The following is a 20,002-nucleotide window of genomic DNA, read 5'->3' as shown; positions in this document are numbered from 1 at the left end:
TTATTGCTACATTTCTTGTCATGTTACTGTCACTTTATGTCGACATGTTGCCTGATATCAGACTGAAATGTGTGTATATGCAGGTTTGAGTGCAGGTAAACCCCCTAAAAACAGAAGATTGACTCCTTTCCCATTGCCAGGAGACTTTCTGTTTCCTGTCTTGTGTTTTATCATCACACATCAGATCATTAACCTCATCAGACTACATCCAGATGATGTTAAAGCCTGTTTTGAAAAGTCTTACTCAGTTTTCTGGATCTGACAATGGAAAGGAACGGGACATCTCACTTCTGTATCATCTCCGTTGAGAGTTGCACATGCGCAGTATGGCAGCTGGTAATGCCCGAGGGTTGTGTTTTCATCAGAGCTGGAGACGATAAACACCCGTGTCAGCTGCAGTCATCTGATGCGGGGGTTGAATGCGGATTGTACCCATTAAAGATAAAAGCCAGATGTTTTGGGCTGTTTGTTTGTCTACTTTGAACTGAGAGAAGTTTTTTACCCCACTGAGTTTCTGAAACTATTTCAACATCTCATCAATACGAACATCATTTCTTCATTTTAACAACAGTAAAAAAATGTAAATGAACACGTCTTTCTAGAAGCTGCAGCACTCGGATCGATACAGGGGGTTTTTACTCGACAGTTTATGTTTCCACAGCCTGTTAATATTAGCCGTCGTGCATATTTACAACGACAAGGGGAATATCTGATGAAAAGATGATGCAAATGAAGTTTCTTCTCACCGACTCCTCTGCCTCCGTCCCGTTTTCAAGTACGTGATGAAACAGCGGTGTTTAGCTGTGTCAGTACGTTATATCCAACATTTTTCACTCTGACAGACCTCTGAGCGGCGCCGAATACCTCCACAGTAAACTGATCCAAACATATGAAGGCAAAATGGAGATTAGGGTGTTATATGAGCTCTCCCAAAGGACACTGACAAATCAAATGATTTGTTACGGTGGAGGGAAACGGACAATGCTCTGCGAGAGAAGCTGAATCATGAGGAAAACTGAAACAATAGTGAAGAAATATTTGGCCTACTTCTTACCACACATGTCTGCTGCTCTCAGTTCATTTATAGCCCTGCAGAGTGAGGCAAGTTTATGGTTTGCTATTGAAGCACAGTATCGTCCTGAGGGGAGATGAAATGGCAACAGTCTCTGGCAGTCGGTCCTGGCTCTGGACGGACGAGTCACTATCTGGACCGGAGCTTTGGTGTTTGGTTGTCATGGATCCCGCTGCTCGTTCGTCAGCGGGAGCGCGATTGTTTTTATTGTTTACATGGGCGGTTGAGCAGAAGTATAGGTTACTGAAACCTGTTTCTTAACAAGACTCGCTCTCGTGTGTACTCACACACAAATCATACAGCGGGAGGGGAAATTACATCTGGCCGGTGTGGCAACAGGCCTCTAAGCCGTAATAAGTGAGCGTTCGGATCAGCCTTGGACAAATAAACTGTGCGCTGTGCTGGACGTGTCCTTCAAACACTCAGAAAAAAAAAAGGATTTACTCACCCAGTGCTGAGTGTGTGTAGCAGAGGACATGGGGCAGGATGTTTAGCTGAAGGTTTGAGGATTGGCCTACGCTCTCCGCTTGGCTGCAGCTGTGGGCAGAGAGCTGGAGCGCTTGTCAACCTCTGTATGGTAATGAACAGGGTCAGAGTCGAGGGGCTGCTGGCCAGGAATTCAGCAGCGTGTTTTTGCAGAGCGCAGCAGTGTGTCAACTTTACTTCTCTCCACTTGCAGTTGCATGATTTAACTTCTTTTCTATTGTTTAGTCTTTGCAACATTTTTGTTTGTATAGTTTTCATCCTCCAAAACTTTCTTTCTGGAACATCCCGTCTTCTATTATTTTGCAGCTGCAGTCTTATTCAGTGTCGAGCAGTAACTTTGTCTAGTAACGATTAGAAATGTCACGATTTCGAGTCCAAAGCGAAAATCAAGCTCTCGTTTATGATAATCAAAAGAAGCCTCTATGAATTTTTTCCCCTCCGTCCCTGCTTACTGGCGCGTATCTGAAGAAAGAAAAAAAACACAACACTTGAAAGACGACACAGCTAGCTTACCTCCGGGTCAACTCCCAGACAATCATCCTGTGAGCACGAAGATGATCAACGGACTGGAACCAGAGGGAACTTCCACAGCGTCATAGATGTTGGGTTTATTTCTCTTGCCGAGATCCTTTACTGATTTGTTTGTCAGGACGGTTTACTTGGAACAGATCTGAGAAATCAAACTTCATAACAAACTGAGTTTTAATCCTTTGTTGTTTATTGTTGGATCTCTGAAGGGTGTTTTTTTTTTTTTTGTTGGACTCTTGGATCTTTATATTTTGGTGAATATTATTTGAACCTGCCCAACAAACCCAATCACAAGACTAAGGGCGCACTCACACTTGGCCCAGTTGCTCCGTACCGTGCATGACCGTAACTTCACTGACTTGTTTGTGGCTTATTTTGTGTTGTTTTGGTCATAGATGGCCTGTCACATTCCTGGATTTCTTGATTATGCAAGGCTGCGTAATATGCATGATTATACTTCATGTCCACGTTGCACACCGTGCTTGTGCTCGTGCATGAGCAACCGTACCGTGCCGAAGCACACCTCTTCCAACCATGCCAGGGCCAAGGAAGTGTACCGTGCTTGAGCACTGTACAGAGCACTCACACTAATCAAACAAACTGGCCTTTGGGGATCAAACGTGCATGGGCATGGTACAGATGGCCTAGTGTGAGTGTGCCCTAAATGTCAGCTAATTAAGTCTCTGTTAAACCACAGACAAGTATTTTTATGTTGCAACTTGAATTTACTATTTCTCTCTTGTCACGATGCTGTGCTTATGCTTTGGTTAGGTTTAGGCACAAAAAACACTTGGGAAGGGTTAAGAAAACACCACGGAGCAGCATGAAATACCTGTTTTGGTCGGCACGATCACAGATGGAGATGGTCCAATGAAAAAAACACCCTTTTTTGAGGACACAAAAATGACTAGAAATATCATCAGGTGTCCGTGCAAATATGCACTGGTCTAACTCGAACTGCGGACAGCCATTTTAATTTTTTTTTCAGGACAGTTAAGGAGAGCGGGCTATGACCGCAGTTGCTCCTGTCGAGTCTTGTTTCGGGTTCATCACTGACAGTTTGGGTGCACTTATTTGGTTAGATAATCCGGCTTAAGTGTTGGCGTCTTTACGACTCGTCTGATGTGCTTTTGGCCCCCATCAGACTTTATTGTAGCCACTGTTACAGTGTTCTCAGATGTAATGATATAATTTTAGGTTATAACATACAGAAATTAGTTTTAATACACCAGAATTATAATTAAAGGAAAGTCAGCTTTGCATAACCTTCGATGGGGTTTTCTTATTTTAGTTTTTTAAGGCTTTTAACGTGCTCAACAGCTTAATGCAGCATGCACGATATTTAATGTGTTGTGTGTGTGTGTGTGTGTGTGTGTGTGTGTAAGTGTAACTGTGGTCCTGGCTGTTTTCAGAGCTATTGTTATTTTGGCTGAGAGGAGTGTGGTTTAATTACTGCGGTGTGTGGGGAGTGTTTTATACGGAGAGGTCACAGACAAGACGGACCCCTCCCTGCCACACTTAAGCCACAGCAGAGGAGTGTGTGGTTTCATCCAGTCATGTCCCGGCTCTGCAGCTCTGCAGCTCTGCAGCTCTGCAGCTCTGCAGCTCTGCAGCTCTGCAGCTCTGTTTTCAGAGTTTCCCTGGTGACCACACGAGAAGACCGAGATGGAGAGACGGTGGGGAAAGAGGTTGCACATCACTGGAGAAGATGCGAAAAACGAGGTCACAGAACGAGAGAGTGAGTGACGCCGAGGAAAAGTTTACAAAGCAGCTTTTATTTGGGTCGACCGGGGTCACGACAGAGGAGGAGCCGGGTCTCATCGGGCTTCTGTGTTATTGTGTCTCTCTTAATAAAAGTGAAGGGTGTTAGCTGGATCTTCAGCCTTTGCCTTTTTATTAGACATCTGCTGCTTTCAAGTAGAGGAAATGTTAAAAGACTGGAGTCTGTCCCGACCGCATACTATCTCAAATCGGCACGCTGCGATCCAACAGATGTGCCCGGCACTAATTTTAGCCCCTTTACACAGACCGCAGCATTGTTTGCTTTCATGGCACCAACAAGATTGCTTCCATTTTGCCCATACGCTTCAAGTGTTTTTGTTTTTGCATACAACTGGGACCATAGTAAATTACAGTCATTCCATTTTTAAATTGAAATTCCTTGAAACACCACTTTTCTTTTTCTGCTTTGTGGTGCTGTCTGAGACGACCAACAGCCACTCAGGGCTGGTGATAAAAACACCCGAGACAAGTGGTTTGCAAACAGTGGAGGCGGGTTTGCTCTGCTTAGTCATTAGAGGAAGCGGCGGTGAGTGATTAGGAAACAAAGCTCTATTTCCCTGTAATTAGTATCTACGGGTGCCTTGAAGGTATTCTCCACAGTCTGGAACAAACCTCCGTGTGTTGTCTCTCGTGATAAAACCTCCTGGAAAATACAATAACCAGGAAGCGGGACAGGCGGGAGGGGAGGTGAGGTTTACCCCACAGCTGTCTGTGCCCAGCGAGGCCAGTCTCCTGCCCCAGAATGCCAATGGGAGCACATGTCTTTAGGCCAGACAAACACCTCTGTCAGCAGAGCGCAGTCACCCCACCAGTCAGACCATTCAGCCCGACGCTGCTCTGTAATTACACACCGCCGCCTGCTGTGGAGGGGTGCGGGAGGGGGCAAGCCAGACTGACATGCAGACCCCATCACTGCCATCAGCATCACTACAGGCAACGCAGTGGAAAAACAGAGAGAGTGCGACAGATAGGGAGAGTGAGTGAGTGAGTGAGAGGGAAGGTGAGGTAAAGACAGCCCTGTCTGGGATGGAGAGGCGGAGGCAGCGAGGCAGGAGACCCTCCTCCTTCCTGTGAAAGATTAGAGGGTGTGTGTGCGAGCACATCTGGATGGGCCGGACGAGCTGAAAGGAACTGATGTGAGAATCGACAGAGTCCAGAAGTGAAGAAGATTAATGAAACAACACTGCTGCTCACACTGAGCTGGCATCTGCAGCATTTATCTCTCTGTGTGTCAGAGATTTATTCTCTGTGCGTATAAATCTTTGAGTCTCGCTGCAGCAATTGATTAATTTTCAACCAATATATGAATCACAAAATATTTTAAAGAGAAAAAAAAGTTGATACTCTTCGATTCCAGCTTCTTAATTGTGAATATTTTCTGGTTTCTTTCCTCCTCTGTCACAGGAAAGTGAATATTTTTGGGTCATGGACAAAACAAAGACATTGGAGGAAGTCATTTTGGGGTTTGGGAAACACTGACTGACCATTTTCACAGATGCCACAGATTAATAGACACTGAAAATGATCTGTGAGTGAGCTGTTATTTGAACAAGCGTGTATGTTACTTCAATCAAATCCAAATTTAAAAATAGTACACAGTACAAAGTTTAGTTAAAGGTAGGGAAGGCGATTCTGGAGAAAAGATAGGGTTAGAGTTTCAGGCTGAATACCAACAATCAACTATCGTTCTCCAGAAAGGAACCTAAAAAAGAAGTGGGGGCCATCTTGCTTTGGTGCCAGACTGTGGTGTCAGCTGTATTGAAGTCTATGGGAGAAATGCACTAAAATCCAACATATCTACGTCATTTGACTTCTGATGAAGAAACACCCCAGAAAATGAAATAACACACTTCAGAGAGATTAAAAAGTGATTTTTATCGTCATGTTGTTCGCAGCCAACGGCAGTCTCATCAGCAATATAAGGTTCGGTTACCAGACTAGATGTAATTAATTATTCCCACCTTTGTAGTGACTGGTGGAGGTCTCGCTCTGTGGAGGGTGTGGTCAGGGTGGTGTGGCGAGTCTACACTGCCTTTGGGTTAAGTGTCTGTGCTGACTGATGAGGTGAGGTGTGTGTGCATGAGCTGAGAACCTCTCTGACCCTGCGTGCTCTCACCTCGGGGTCGCAGGAGGCTGAAGCGTGGTTTGGTTTGCAGCAGGTCTTTGCAACACCTCACCTACACTTGTAAACCGGAGCAGATGTAGACGGGCTGCCTCACCGCACTTGTTTTTTAACTTCAGCACAGAGCGGAGGGGGGCGAGGATTCAGTCTGGCTCACTTTCCTCTGGGATCAATTATCTGACCGATTGTTAGAGCGAGGCCGCACTTCCTTCTCACCTGTAATTGCAGCTGAACCTGTCCGGTGTGTGGGCCGCTCCGCTCTCAGGCAGAGTGTGCAATTCCTAAGGAAGGAGATGATGAAGTGTGTCCCGCCCTTTGAGTCAATCACCTAATAAAAGAGAGCTGCGACCCTGGGAAAGCGCAGTAAACACTGGCGGTTCAGACGCAGGTTTGCACCGAGCAGAGCACCGAGCCCTGACGACTGAAGCCTGTCAGCTGTTTGGGAGGTGGAAGCTGCAGATTAGTTGACTTTATGACTTTGCACTGTTGAAGTCATTTTTAAAATTTGTACTAGACAAGGACAAAGTGAGAGGTGAGAGAGGAAGTGAGAGGTCCAGGATCACATCACCTCAATTTGTCTGCTCGGATTCAAAAAACAAAACAAAAGAAACCGCTCACTCAGCAAACATATGTTCGGAGTAGCCGCCTCGTTCAGCTTGGCTCACTTCGAGGAGTACAGTGCTCCCTGTGAGTGGACTGTGTGTGTGTGTGTGTGTGTGTGTGTGTGCAGCAGCAGTCCGTCTGTCCGAGGCGGTGCAGAGACAGAGACAAACGCTTCCCTGGTCGGCTGTCAGCACCTGGTCACTAATGATGCTGCAGCGCTGAGCTCAGCTAATTGACCAGACAGAGATGGATCAGGAACTTACACTCTGCTGCGTCTGCTCGCTGCACAGTGTGTGTGTGTGTGTGTGTGTGTGTGTGTGTGTGTGTGTGTGTGTGTGTGTGTGTGTGTGTGTGTGTGTGTGTCTGTGTGGTGTGTTTGTGTCTGTTTTGATGTGTGCACTCACTGCCAGGCCCTGCACTGTCTCCCCACAGGAACCTCAAACTTTGAGATAACACAGTTAGACTTGAGGAAACAGCTCAGACGAGCCTTTACAGTTTGTGTAACGCAGCTTCTGCTTCAACCCTGTTGTCATGTGTCTGCTGCAGACCAAAGGAGAGGATGGAAGAAGTCTCACTTGTTTATACATAAAGCTCCTTAAAAGAATATTATGTAGAAATTCTTATTTCGTGTGATTTGGCGCCCCCCGCAGTTTCTGAGTGTAACGCAGCAGTTGTAGATACAGCTCCCAGGTTTCTGTTACAGTTTGTCAGATGTAACGTGGCTAAACACAAACAAATCTCGGCACGTCATAACACTGTTGTGTCTTAAAGTCTGCACAACTCAGGCCTGTAAAGCCATGCAAACGTAACCTGAACCAGAGACAATAACATCTGGCTATGACACGCTACCAGCTAAAAATCTGTCCAGATGGGCTGACCTGCCGAATGATGAAGAAATAGCGAGTTGACAACTTCGCTGACACAGCCAAACAACACAAGTCATATCAGTCAGCGAGTTCATATTACTTACTATTACTTACAGCCTTTTAATTAGTGGAGTTGTCGCCGACTACAAAAAGCCAGTGTGAGATGTTCTGTTTACTTGCCTCTTGCTCGGTCACTGTCTCTTTTCTCTTCTTAGCTTCTTCCATCGCCGTCCTCTTCGGTGTCTTCACCTCTGTCTTGTTGACGTAGCTCTGTGAGCGCTCCCCGGCGGTGCTCCGCTAACAGAGCTAACTTGTAGGTTGCTTTCAGGAAACTCTGTAAAATACAGAGAGCTTCGGCAGAGCAGCCGGAGGACATCAGAGCGACATAAAAAAAAGCATTTTCTCCATAAAATATGATCCAGTTTCCCCCAACGTCAGCGACAGTGTTGTGTGTGATGCACTGCCATAAAGCGTAAAGACACGACAAAGTCACGTAGTGCAGAAACAAGTGATAGGAGGCCGTAGTGGCTGAGACAGAGACAACATTCACTCTATTACAAGTAACTGTGACATGAAAATGATTTTGAAGCTGTTATTTTAAGGCCCGTCTGTCTGCAAGCTGCTGAGTCTCTCTGCAGAAGCAGAGAACAAATAAAGCTCAGTAGGTGATGAGCTCCGAGGATTCAGGCAGTCGGTGCAGCTGAGTGTGAGATGTGTGTTTAAGGGCTCTGGTTGGCAGAGCTAACTGGGCTCTTAGCGAGAGGGCTCTGGTTTATTTTCACTGGGAGAGTATCACTGAAGGAATGACCTTGGCCCATTAATAATACCGCCAGTGTGTGTGTGTGTGCGTTTGTGTGTTTTGTGTGCACTTTCTCACACACGCACACACACTGACAAACCCCCCCCGACATGCACACACCTTCAGTAATACGGAGCGAGAGGTGCAGCTGCAGTCCTTGTCATTGTGCCCCTTGGCTCTCACTCTCGTGGTACCAGCACCAAGCTCCAAGTGGGTTTTTTAAGGCCAGTAATAATAGCTGTGGAATAAAGCTGCCATGATAATAATAATATAATGATATAATAGTAACAGATTGTTCGTGCTTCTGTGGAATCCAAATCAAAAAATGTGGAGTTTTTCTTTGAGTGCAGTCGGTTCAGATCGAGGGCTTCCCTCTTCGCACTTGGCATGAACGTGTCTGTGGTTTTGGCCCACGAGCGGTCTGGTACCATTCACTCTCTTTCCGTCCGCGATGGCACGACTCACTTTTGTTTCACTTTCGTTATTTTATGTGTCGTTTTATCCAGTTTTCCAAAAGCCACTCCTGTCTTTACATTTTTTTTCTCTATCAGCAAGTGCAAATTTTACCATAAAAACAAAAACTATTGCGAGCGAGGAAGTCAAATCCGAAAAAGGCTGACTCTGTGCACATGTAGGGTTGCGCAATTAATTGAAATATAATCGACATCTGTTCTCCAGATGTCAGAAAAATCAGTTTGTTTGGTACAGACCCCAACAAATGTCACAACATTGTGCTTTTAGTCATTTTTTTCAGTGCAAATGAAACATTGTTGGGTGTTGAAAGTGTTGCAAATATGATCATTTCAGCTTATTGTAAATCATACGGCAATATCTGTGAAAAAACTCACAGGGCTCCAGACTAACTTCTCACAGTGGTTGCACTGGTGGGCCGAACTTTCTCATGTAGGTGCCCCAGCAGATAATGTAGGTTTTACCCAATAGTGTGTTTTAATTTAATTTCCTAACACGTTATCTAAATCAGTGGTGCCAAACTTATTCCCAGAAGCAAGCACATAAAATAAACTGCTTCTCTCTTGTGTTTATGATTAAATTTGCCAGGATAATCTTTGCAAGTTCCTCAATTATTTTTCCATTTGCCTCTCCGGGCTTCCGTAGATCCCAGGTTTCCTAAATTGACTGACTTCCTGTGAAAGACTTTGCCTGCTTCTTTTTGATGCATATTTAAAGAGATGATGACAGATTTTTGGGCGCATGTGCGACCAAACTAGTCGCACCCTTTGAGCCCTGAATCACAATATGTTTGTTTATGTTTTTAATACTTTGTCGGGCGGGCCTGATACATTTCAGCACCTTATTGGGACGATGTTTGAATACAAGATACATCCGGAGCAACATAACACAATAAATATATTTTTTAAGAAACTGGCCAGTGTTCAAGCTGCCTCAGTGTTGGAGTTAGTGATGTGCAGAAGAGAATAAATCCTGTCGGGGTTTCATCTGAGGCCAACGCAGAGCTACTGCTACAAACAATTGTGTTGGTCTGTCTAACCTGAGCTCCTGACTGCAGGATGTCGGAGCTCCTCTCCGCCTTTATACCTGCAGAGCTCCACAATACTTTTGATTTAGATAAATTCAGTGTGAAATAGATGTTCTCAGGCGTCTCATCGCTGCTGCGACAAAATTTCCTTCTGCACAATATTCAGCGCTTATTATCATGTAGTTTTCCACCGGACGTCCTTCATGACTGACTCATTATGACACACTCAGGATTAACCTTCTCACTGTGACCTCCTCTCATATCTTTTCCTCCTGCTCCTGTGAGATTATTGCGGCAGCGGGGGCAAAGATTATTCAAAGAGTGTTTGTCAACAACTTACTGAACTCTGTCCGAGTGTGTGAGAGTGTGTGTGTGTGAGTGTGTGAGTGTGTGAGGGAGAAAAGTAGAGCGAGGGAAGGCGCTGATGTCAGGACGGCCTCTGGCCCACTGAACTCTCTGTGGGGGTACTCCTCTAATGAAGAGCTCTGACTCAGTCGCTGATTCGGGCCCAGTGCAACATGGGGGCAAAAGGTCAAATACATTCACACATTTCTTTGCCTACCCCACTGGGGCAATTAGCCCACTGAGAACAAAGCGTAGATACAATGAGCCGTGTCCATGGGGGGGAGAGGGGAGATGGGGGGCCTTCATTAGCTGTGATGATGTTATTGTTGGCCGAGAGAGCGATGGATCACACTGAAGTCCTCCTCGGGCCTTTTAGGTTACAGTCACTGTCACAGGAGGCGAAGAGGGGGCTCGGATTTTAAATTTGTTGTTGCAAGACAGAGAGAGAGAGAGAGAGAAAGTGTGTGAGAGGTGTGTGTGTGTGGGGGGGGGGGACAGTTGTCTTCATGCCAAAGCCGGCTTAATGCTTCATACAATAGCTCGAGTGTGGGTGAGGGGATCTTGGCGCTCGAATGTTCTTTACTCTAGAGGGAGGAGAAGGGCCGAGAGCTAGATTTCCTATCCAGAGCCCCCCTTTGTAATTGAATGCAGCCATCTACATGAGCCGAGCTCCGGAGAAAACGTCCCCGGCATGCACACACACACACACACACACACACACACACACACACACGCACACACACACACACACACACACACACACACACACACCTCGCTTTGTGCGCCTGCAGTCTTCCCCATGTGGACCGGAGTGAGGAGCAGATCAAAGTGTGTGTTCTCCTCGTCTCCATGCGACGTTTTTATCGTTATCGAAATGTAGAAGTGCTTTTCTGCAATCTAGAGCGACTGCCATAACATTTCTCTCTCAGGTCTTACATGGTTTAAATCCATCTACACTTGTAATCCTCTGAGAAATACCCAGAACCCAAAACAGTGAAATCATGAGCAGCAGAGGTTGAGGAGGGGGGAAATTATTGGAGCGGTCTCAATTTACCCCTGAACCATGTGTTCTGTGGACTTTTCATGCTCTTCCTTTTTGCCCTCTCTCTCCCCCTTCTTTGGGTTAATCGCTGAACCTTTTTATGCTTTCCAGTCTTAAGTTCCCAAACGTTTATTTTTCTTCATGACAATGAGCTCTCCACTTTCCTTTCCTGGGTCTGCAGTGGATAGAGAGCGGATCATGACGTGTGAATACCGTCCCTCCTGCTCCAGCCCCGGTGCTGCAGGTGCTATTTCATGGCTTCTCTTGGCGTTTCTCTGTGGCTGCTGGCCACCGAACGGCAAAAAGACGTGCTTCCCGGTTGGCTAATGAGGTGCTGAACCCCCTCCGGCCTCTTGTTTGTTTCAGGAGCACCTGGGCCGACCAGAGCCAGACCAGGCCCGGACAAAGGAGTCAGTCTAGCATTTCCACAAAGGTCTGCCCATTCAAGACATTCAGAACCCAGAGACACAAACTCCCACACTTCATAAAATGAAGGCAAGACAGAATGTGAGCCCAGACAACCCATTCTCTCTCCGCACAAGGAAACTATTGTTTGTCTTTACACGCCCTCACTCCCAGGCTTTAGGATTTTTATACTTTATAAACCATGAACACTGTTTATCTCTTGGAAATGTAACAGAGGCAAAAGCTGCAACTGTCTCCTGACTTCCATATCAGTGGACTTGCAACACAAATGACATATTGACACCTGCAGCCTTGAGTCAGTTGAGAATCAGAGATTATTTCATGTCTCTTTTTCTTCTGATTCTTCAGTGGTTTGTCTCTCATCTCTGTCGGTCTGGATTAAGTCAGATAACTGTGTTTATAAAATATAACAAAATCGTGAGAAATGACCATTATAGCCCAGGGTTGTGTCTTCAAATGCCTCATTTTGTCCGACCAAGAGTCCAAAACAGCCAATTCTCAAATTTGATTAGCTAAAAATAGGGAGCATCTGTGTGGTCCTGCTAGAAGGATTTGTTCAAGTAATCAATCATTAAGCCTCTCAGCTCGAATGTCAATGCCAGGTGTCCCACCATTTGAATACCACATTGTGTATGAATCTAAACATCGTGTTTTCAGGGTCAAGAATTCACCAAAACGTCCTTTTTTCTGTGCCTTTATCGTCTGTTACAGATGCAGGGAACCAGCTTGTCGCTCAAGAGGCAGTCAGGAAACCATCCACGCTACGCCGCCCGCCTGCACGCACGGGGGAGACAATCTCCAGTAAGAGCCCTGAACATGTTACAGCTTTTGATAAGGGGTGTAATGGTGCATGCATAAACATGTTAAATGTTCCTGACGGTAAAGAAAGACATTTTCTGTTCATTTATTTGCTCTTTTTTGTTTTTAGATTGTCTCAACTGCAGTCGAATCACAGCTCTGAGCGACAGACTGAACTCTCTGGAGACGAAGGTTTGGACTGCACTCATTCAGCCACAGTGTCCGAATCACTGAGAAATATGATATGATTGCTTAATCGCCCACATTTGATTTATGCCTTCCTGTACCAGGTCCAGTTACTAAGTGCCCCTGCCTCCGTATCACATCGCCACCTTCAGGGTAAAGGAGGAACCGCACCAGAGGCCTCATTACTGATGGGGGCTGTGCCCGCTCAGGGAGCTCCTGGTGAGCAGGGCCCTGCAGGTATCACGCTGTCATGCATGAATAAGTTTTAAGTTAAGAAATACTGCATGTTTCCGTTAAGCGGAGTCCAGGGCTTTTGTGTTTTGATAATTGGGTCAGAAATCACTCCTTGCAGCTTTTTCTCTGCGAGCTGCAGCTCTTTTCCTGCCCTCTACCTGCTCACCTCCGCTCGTATCCTATTTCCTCCGCTGCACATTCACTCATTTCCTTTAGCAAAAAGCCGGGCCCGGTTGTCTGTGCTGCTCACTTTCAGCGCTCTGTGGCTGTGTGAAAAGCAAACACTACAGAGCATGAAAGTCCTCTCTTCTCCTGGAGTCGAGCCCAGTGCTGGCTGCAGCTGAAAAGTTCACCAACCCTGCTGCTCCGTCAGAAGAGAAAGTGTAACAGTTTTGGTAAAATGAAAATGGAAATGGGTGCTCTGTGTGGCTCCTGCATTCACCCCTCCCTTTAGACACCTACAGTACATATAGTTTGCTCAGCAGGGAGCAGTAAAGTTAGACTTTGAAGATGTAAAGGACAGGTGTAGAGTCACATAACAGACATGTTTGCATCTATAAAGTGCAACACATTCATTTGTGGGGTTGTTAGCAGAAGCTATGCTATGAGTAAGATTCACACTCAGAGTTTTTAGTGCCACTTTTGGGCCAAAATATGCAAGATACCACATGTCATAATCATATTTTACGATTACGATGACATTTGCTGAGTGTATTCATGATTCCAAGGAAATAAACCCTTTTGACTGTACTCACTGCTCGGCAGATCCTCAGGCAGAGATGAGGAGCAGCTACCTTCACAACTTTTTTCTAGTAGTAGAAGTCTTAAGACATGACTTGAGGCAATTTATCAGACTTTACACAGCCCCCTCAGGAGCCACAGAAGGCTTTATGCAACTTTTTCTTGCTAAAGCAGTCGTATTCCCAAGGCCTGCAAACACAGTTTGATGAATACACTGGATTTGAGAGCCTTCCTAACATTCCTGTAGCCAGAGGTCTGCATTAAACCTATCGCTTATGCATAATTAGCAGCGTGTGCCGGCTACAACCCACATTTGAAGGCAGTCACAAAACTACAGAAACTCTTGCTTTTCTTTAATTGATAGATAGTATTTTGGAAATTTAAATCAGCCCTGGTGATGATGACAAAAACACAGTAATGAGAGAGTTTCCAGGTGGTTTGAGCCCAGATTTTTCCCACAGAGCTGCGCCTCTCAATTAAGCCACATCTCTGTTTTCATTACAGGTCCTCAGGGTGAAAAGGGGAGAGATGGGCTTCCTGGCAGAGATGGTAAATTGTAACCATAGTTCCCTTTCAGTCAGTGTAAAACCATTTAAGATGTGAACCAGTTAAGGCTTCGTGATTACTCATGACTGTTTCCTCCTCTCAGGGAAGCCAGGGTCCCGAGGGCTGCCAGGTCCCACTGGGCCTCGTGGGGATGCCGGGACAAGGGGCCCATCTGGAACCCCTGGATCGAAGGGATCCCTGGGTCCTCAAGGTGAGAAGAAAATATACAATGAAGCTCGTCCTTGAAGATGTTGACACAGTTTGTCAACAAGCACGTTGTAAAGATTTGTGTGTGTCGCTGAGAGGTGTCGCAGGGCAGTTGTTACTTGCCGGTCCACTTAATCTATTGTCCGGAGAACAAGATGCTTGAATGGCTCTCTGTTGACCGAAGACTTGTGGAAACAACGCCGGAAAAATGAGAGAGATCTCCAACAAAAGGCCGACCGGCGATGTTCTGCTCCGGAGTGTTTGTCTTTCTCTTAAAACCACTCGGTCAGCCCACAGACCCTCCGGTGGTAAATGCTGGAGCGTTCCAGCGGCCTGCTGGTTACTTACTGGAATTTGGGCATTTGGTTGGTTGACTTTTAAAATCATATGTTTCTAAAAGTGCTGCTCCAGCGGGCAGCATTTGGTTTTCAGGCTGTGTATAACGTGCCGCTGCTCAGGGTCATAAATCTGCTCGATGCACTCAGAGCTGGTTATGTACAGATAATGAATGACCTGTTGGGATAAAAAAGTAAATCCACAGGCAGCTGTGACTTGAATGATAATAAAGTAAACGGCGGTGTAAGTGTGTCACCACATCTGCTCTCGCTATAGGCTGTTTTTCCTCGGCTCTGGATCATGAGGGGAGTGCCCCCTCCTTGCAGGCTCACATATGACCCCTGCGCTGTGCCTGCTGCTGGGGCAGAGATGAGATTTAGAGCAAAAGTTAAACTACAGACCCACTTTTCCGAGAAGCGCCATGTGACTTTAATCTGAAATGAACATGAGCTATATATACACAAATCCCAGGTCCTTATGATTTCCATATGCCTGTGGTGTTATTGTTTTTTCTATCTCCATTACTTCATAAGTACCCAAAACCGGCGCTGCGCCCCGCATCCGAAGCTGTGTTTTTCCTTATTGTGCTGATTTTTTTTCTTTAAAGAGAAAGATAAACACAGGACTGGAATGTGTCCAATGTCACGGAAAATGTAGACAAATGTGCTCTCGAGCTGGAGGTTGTGGGAAAAGATGGGACAAAAAATGAACTCACGTTGTTTGGGGGAAGTGATATTGTACGTTATGACGAGTCCCAATAAGTTAAAGGAGAGTTTTATTGCAAACTTTGACTCATATTTTGACACGCCGTCTCCCCGCTCCTCTGGGGAACCATTATCCTGCAGGAGAAACCAAAATTGTTTTCCCCAATATGTCACATAGACTCTGAAGGGCCACTTTGATTGGCCGTTTGAACCACTGTGCCGGAGATTGTAGCTCACGGTCTCCCCGGTGAAGCCAAAACACAGCCGGTCGTGCTGCAGTGTTTACCGAGGCTAAGTGAAAACGGCCCACTTGGGTGTCAAATCAGAGCTTGTAATAACTTTACCTTGCAAAGCAGTAATTAGTGGACTGTCATTGTCAGTTGCATCATTACATAAACAGAGAGGTGGTGAGTTCGGGTCCGTCTGAGGGCAAGAGGTGGTGTTTAGGGTGCAGCATTACCTCAGAAGAGTCCAAACAAATGAGGTCAGATGTAGCTGAGGTGGTGCTTTTTTTCCCACCTTCATAAAGAGTGGACCCGGCTACAAGCTGTTACTTAAAAGCTAGCGGTGAGTGTGCAGGGAACATTTAATTTACTATGAAGCGGTGCCAATAACACTTTGCAAGAGTTTAATGGTGTTTATTTGAGCTTTCCCATGCCCCTGAGTGAGTTCCCAGCACCGGACCATTAAACAGCCTCCTCCTGTTAATTACATAGAAACAGAGTCAGAATCCTACATTTCTCCTCGTCGGTCCAGCTGCTGATTTAACGCCACATGTGCACAGATATAAAGGAAAACACACACACACACACACACACACTCCTGCCAGACACTATTATGTCGTATCACTCAGCGGTTTATCTAATCTGTTTCCTCTTTAGTCTTTGTCATAGTTTATCCTCCTGTCGTCACATCACCCACAGTCATTTATCACTATCCTCCTTTAAAAAAAACTTTTAAGGCCTTATTTTGCTTTGGCATATTTCATATCTGTCACCACAGTGATGTTTCTGTCCTCCCTCCTCTCAGGCCCCCGTGGTCCACAAGGACTCCCAGGAGAGAGGGGTCTACCAGGCCCGCCCGGCCCTCCAGGTCCTCCAGCGCCTGCCAGTGCCCACATCCCAGAGCCAGACCACAGTAAGACCTTGGACGACTAACAGACTTCCTACATTCACCATGACACACATTACACAACGGACAGCTAAAAGGGCTCTTTTGTTTGTTTGAGTCAGAGTAGCATTGCACTCTTTAAACATTGTTTAAATTTTTGATTGACTGTGAAAAAAAAAACCATTGATGCCACATTCTTCCACCATGCCCACAATCTAATCGAATGCAGAATCTGTGGGACAAGGATTTGGTACTGGAAGTGTTCTGGAGTCCATTTATAGTCCGAGTAATATTATCCAATCACATGTGAGCGGTTCGGTTGCATGCAGGTACTCCTCGGCTATCATATTTTTATTTGCATTCATATCTGTTTATAGAGACTAGTCATCTCTCAACTCCACAAAGGTCTGGTTCCCTCACTTCTTTCTTACTCCAAACCCCAGATTGCGTTTTTATTTTCAGACTTGTAATCTTCAGACTCAACTGATGCTGACTCAAGTGACATCAGCGCAAAGATCTAATAAGTAACATTTCTGCAGTAAAATGTCCACAAGTGACTAAAACCTTTGTTGTACATTTTGTTGAGTTGTGTACGTACAATATCCCAAATGTTTCCAGCCATTTTCAAACCCAAAGAAATCCCCCCCCGCTTCAATCATCCGCCCCAGATCACTAACCAGTGGACCTCTGTCAGGGTCCGGACCAATAGATTATTGATCATTATTACATTTTGACAGGGCATTTCTATTTTATCCAGCGTAGTTTTTCTGGCCTGTCTGTCATTAGCAGCCCAGAAAACCCATATTGCACGTGTTGTTAATCACTAATGTGACGCCAATCGACCAATCGCATCTACATGTTGGGTGGCATTGTGATTTGGGTCAGACAGATAAACAAACAGATGAGAGGAAGTAAAAAAAACAGCCAGAACAGCTTTTTAATTAAGAATGGATTCTTACATGTTTTTTCTACCCACAGACAGTTCAGTATATCTGAGACTGCACATGTGTCGGGGGGGTTCTGGTTGCCTGGTGCTAAAACTTGTTGGAGAGAGTCCGAGCGTGAGGAAGGAAGATGTTAATACTTCACCTCGTCTGTGAAAATATTCCTGCGGACGCTCGTCAGATAGGTTTTCATTGGCAGCGGTGGTTGTCTGACAATGAAGACGACGACTCTCCTGATCCCACGCTGCTTCTTTTCATTGTTTTGATTGAGAGACTGTGCATGTAACTGCCGTGTATGTCCTGAACCCAGCACGTGCATGCTCACAAATTAAGGAAAGCCTTTGCTCCCAGACAGGATGATGTAGGTTTTACTGATTTTCTAGCTTGACTCTTCAAACTGTTAATATTCACGTGTATTCAGCAGCCCCGGCAGACATGTTCTCTCCTGTAGCGTGAGAGCTCTTGCAGGTTTTCGGCCTTATGATGTACAAAAAGCAACAAAGAGAATGAGAAACAGTGGTAATCCTTTAACTGCTACTTGCTCCTTATCGTCTCGAGCCAAGTAGAACGGATTCAAAGAGTATTAAACGGAGGCAGAGACAGTCTGAGGTTGACACAGACTTCACATGCTGGGACGAGAACCTGTCCATCACTGATGTCACTCAACAACTTCCAGATGTAGGCCTCCGCTCAGACAGCTGAAGGGGAAGGGGGGGGGAGATGAGGGGCCTGCACCGGCTCTTTTCAAGGTCAACACATCGGTGGGTTTTATGTGTGGATACAGCGGTAAAACAAAGTATGCAGCGCGCAGATTTGTAAGCTCTGAATTCCTGCGCGGAGAAAGCTGTGGGTGCGTTGAGGTTGGCACGATGATTTCCGAAAAACTGCGAGCCATTTCTTTTTACATCAAAGTAACAGCAGGGGACGTGAGGAGAGAGAGGAGGGAGGGGGCTCTGTCCTGGGCTTCCTTTGGAAAACACTGGCTTATTTGGCTTTTACGTCTGCATCAGGAGGTTGGAATTCCCTCTCTGCAGAACAGGAGAGGGTTAGTGAAGAGGAGGAGGAGTGTTCGGACACTTTAAGCTCCAGATCCCGGTGCGTTTTTAGTAGGAAATGAAGAAAGTGTGTAGAGAGAGACGCAGCGAGGTCGGCCCTGTTTTGGATGTCACCTCTGTGAGCAGCGTTCTGGCAGCCGGAGGATGTTTCTGGCTTCCTCCTCCTCCTCCTCCTCCTCTCTGTATCTCCTGAAGCCTCATGCCGTGATTGGATCTGCGTTTCCTGTCAGTATAAAATGACCCAATGACCGCACATTTCCTGTATCGCTCACACGTTCACCACCCTCTTCCTCTTGCGCCTTCTCTGCAGGCCCATTTTGAGGCAGAAGTTCAGTTGTTGTTGTTGTTGCACAGTCGTAGCTCTTTACAGTATTACATAACTAATTTTTAGTGAAAGTGAAACACTGATCTACTAGCAGTGCTTTTGTGAAGTGTAGGTTACTACTCTGTTGAAGTCATCAGGTGGAAGTTTGAGTATTGGTTGGAAAACACTGCCCTCTGGAGGTTACCCTGATGTAATAACACAGGAAGAGTTGATCTTCTCAGGCTGCAACATCAGCAACAAGAGTAAAACAATGAAAGGCTTCGTTCAGGTCCTAAATAAAAAGAAAGCACTGTAACAGACGTGCCATGGGAATTTCAAAATAAAGGCGTATCTATAACGATGGCAGCGATATGAACCGATGTTTTCACTTTAATCGATATAACGATCCGGATCGATGTATTGCTACACCCCTATTAGCTGGCTAGAATACCCTGAAGTTTGCAAACACATTAAGATTAAGAGTGTTGAAAAGTGGTGGGGACATACAGCTCAGATGGGAAGACATATAAAACTTATGGCACTGTGATGGGGGATCGTTGATTGGTCTCCTGCCACTTCTCATCAAAAAGTGACGCTCCAGATTGAAAGCAATTATTGAATCTAGAACCAGTGAAACCCTTAAAGGCAACAAGATAACTGATAAAATAATACTAATAAATACTAATAAAAACATGTTTGGACAGCGAGTCTTTGTGAGTGAGTCTTTATGTATTGCAGATATTCATATATCAGCTTTGTTCCTGTTTGCAAACACTTTCTTTAGGACCTCCTAATTAAACACGTTTTCTTTCGACCACAGCTCGTGGAAAAGACTCCTTCTACACCAACACCTTCCATGACCCACGAGGGTCTCCTGTTCCAGGACCTCAGGGTCCCCCCGGGCCCGTCGGTGAGTTTGTTTTATGTGTTTACTGTGTTGTGTTTGTGAAACTGTGACCTCACACCGGAAGATACAATGAATGCAGATGCTTTTGCATTCGAAAATACAGCGAATACATGGTGACCAAACACAAAACACGCCTCAAAGTTGACTCCACACACTGAAAACTATTCTGAAGCTATATAAAGTTATTAACGCCTGCAGGTGTTCAGGCTACTTTATTTGTACCTGGAGGTAGATTTGGTTTGCAGTGTGAATTCAGGCACAAAAAGGCTCCAATAATCAGAATTTCAAACAAGAACAATAACAATGAAAGCAGAAAAAGATAACTTTTCAAATTCCCCTCTCTTCGCATTTCCCTGTTGTA

The 20,002-nt window shown here is 45.5% G+C and overlaps 1 protein-coding gene across 1 annotated transcript in view; it reads left to right on the top strand.

The window, feature by feature from the left end:
• The window catches only part of emid1 (EMI domain containing 1), a 59,823-nt gene that overhangs the window by 33,393 nt on the left and 6,428 nt on the right, over nucleotides 1–20,002 (top strand). The window contains exons 4-10 of the mRNA XM_073466971.1: nucleotides 12,281–12,370; nucleotides 12,498–12,559; nucleotides 12,658–12,790; nucleotides 14,033–14,077; nucleotides 14,178–14,285; nucleotides 16,351–16,458; nucleotides 19,555–19,644. Coding sequence (XP_073323072.1) covers nucleotides 12,281–12,370; nucleotides 12,498–12,559; nucleotides 12,658–12,790; nucleotides 14,033–14,077; nucleotides 14,178–14,285; nucleotides 16,351–16,458; nucleotides 19,555–19,644 — 636 coding nt within the window. The remainder of the gene's footprint in view (nucleotides 1–12,280; nucleotides 12,371–12,497; nucleotides 12,560–12,657; nucleotides 12,791–14,032; nucleotides 14,078–14,177; nucleotides 14,286–16,350; nucleotides 16,459–19,554; nucleotides 19,645–20,002) is intronic.

This window comes from Pagrus major, chromosome 5 (genome assembly GCF_040436345.1).
Source record: "Pagrus major chromosome 5, Pma_NU_1.0".
Lineage (NCBI taxonomy): Eukaryota > Metazoa > Chordata > Actinopteri > Spariformes > Sparidae > Pagrus > Pagrus major.
The sequence above is the reverse complement of the archived record's forward strand: the minus strand, read 5'-3'. Positions and strand labels throughout refer to the sequence as shown.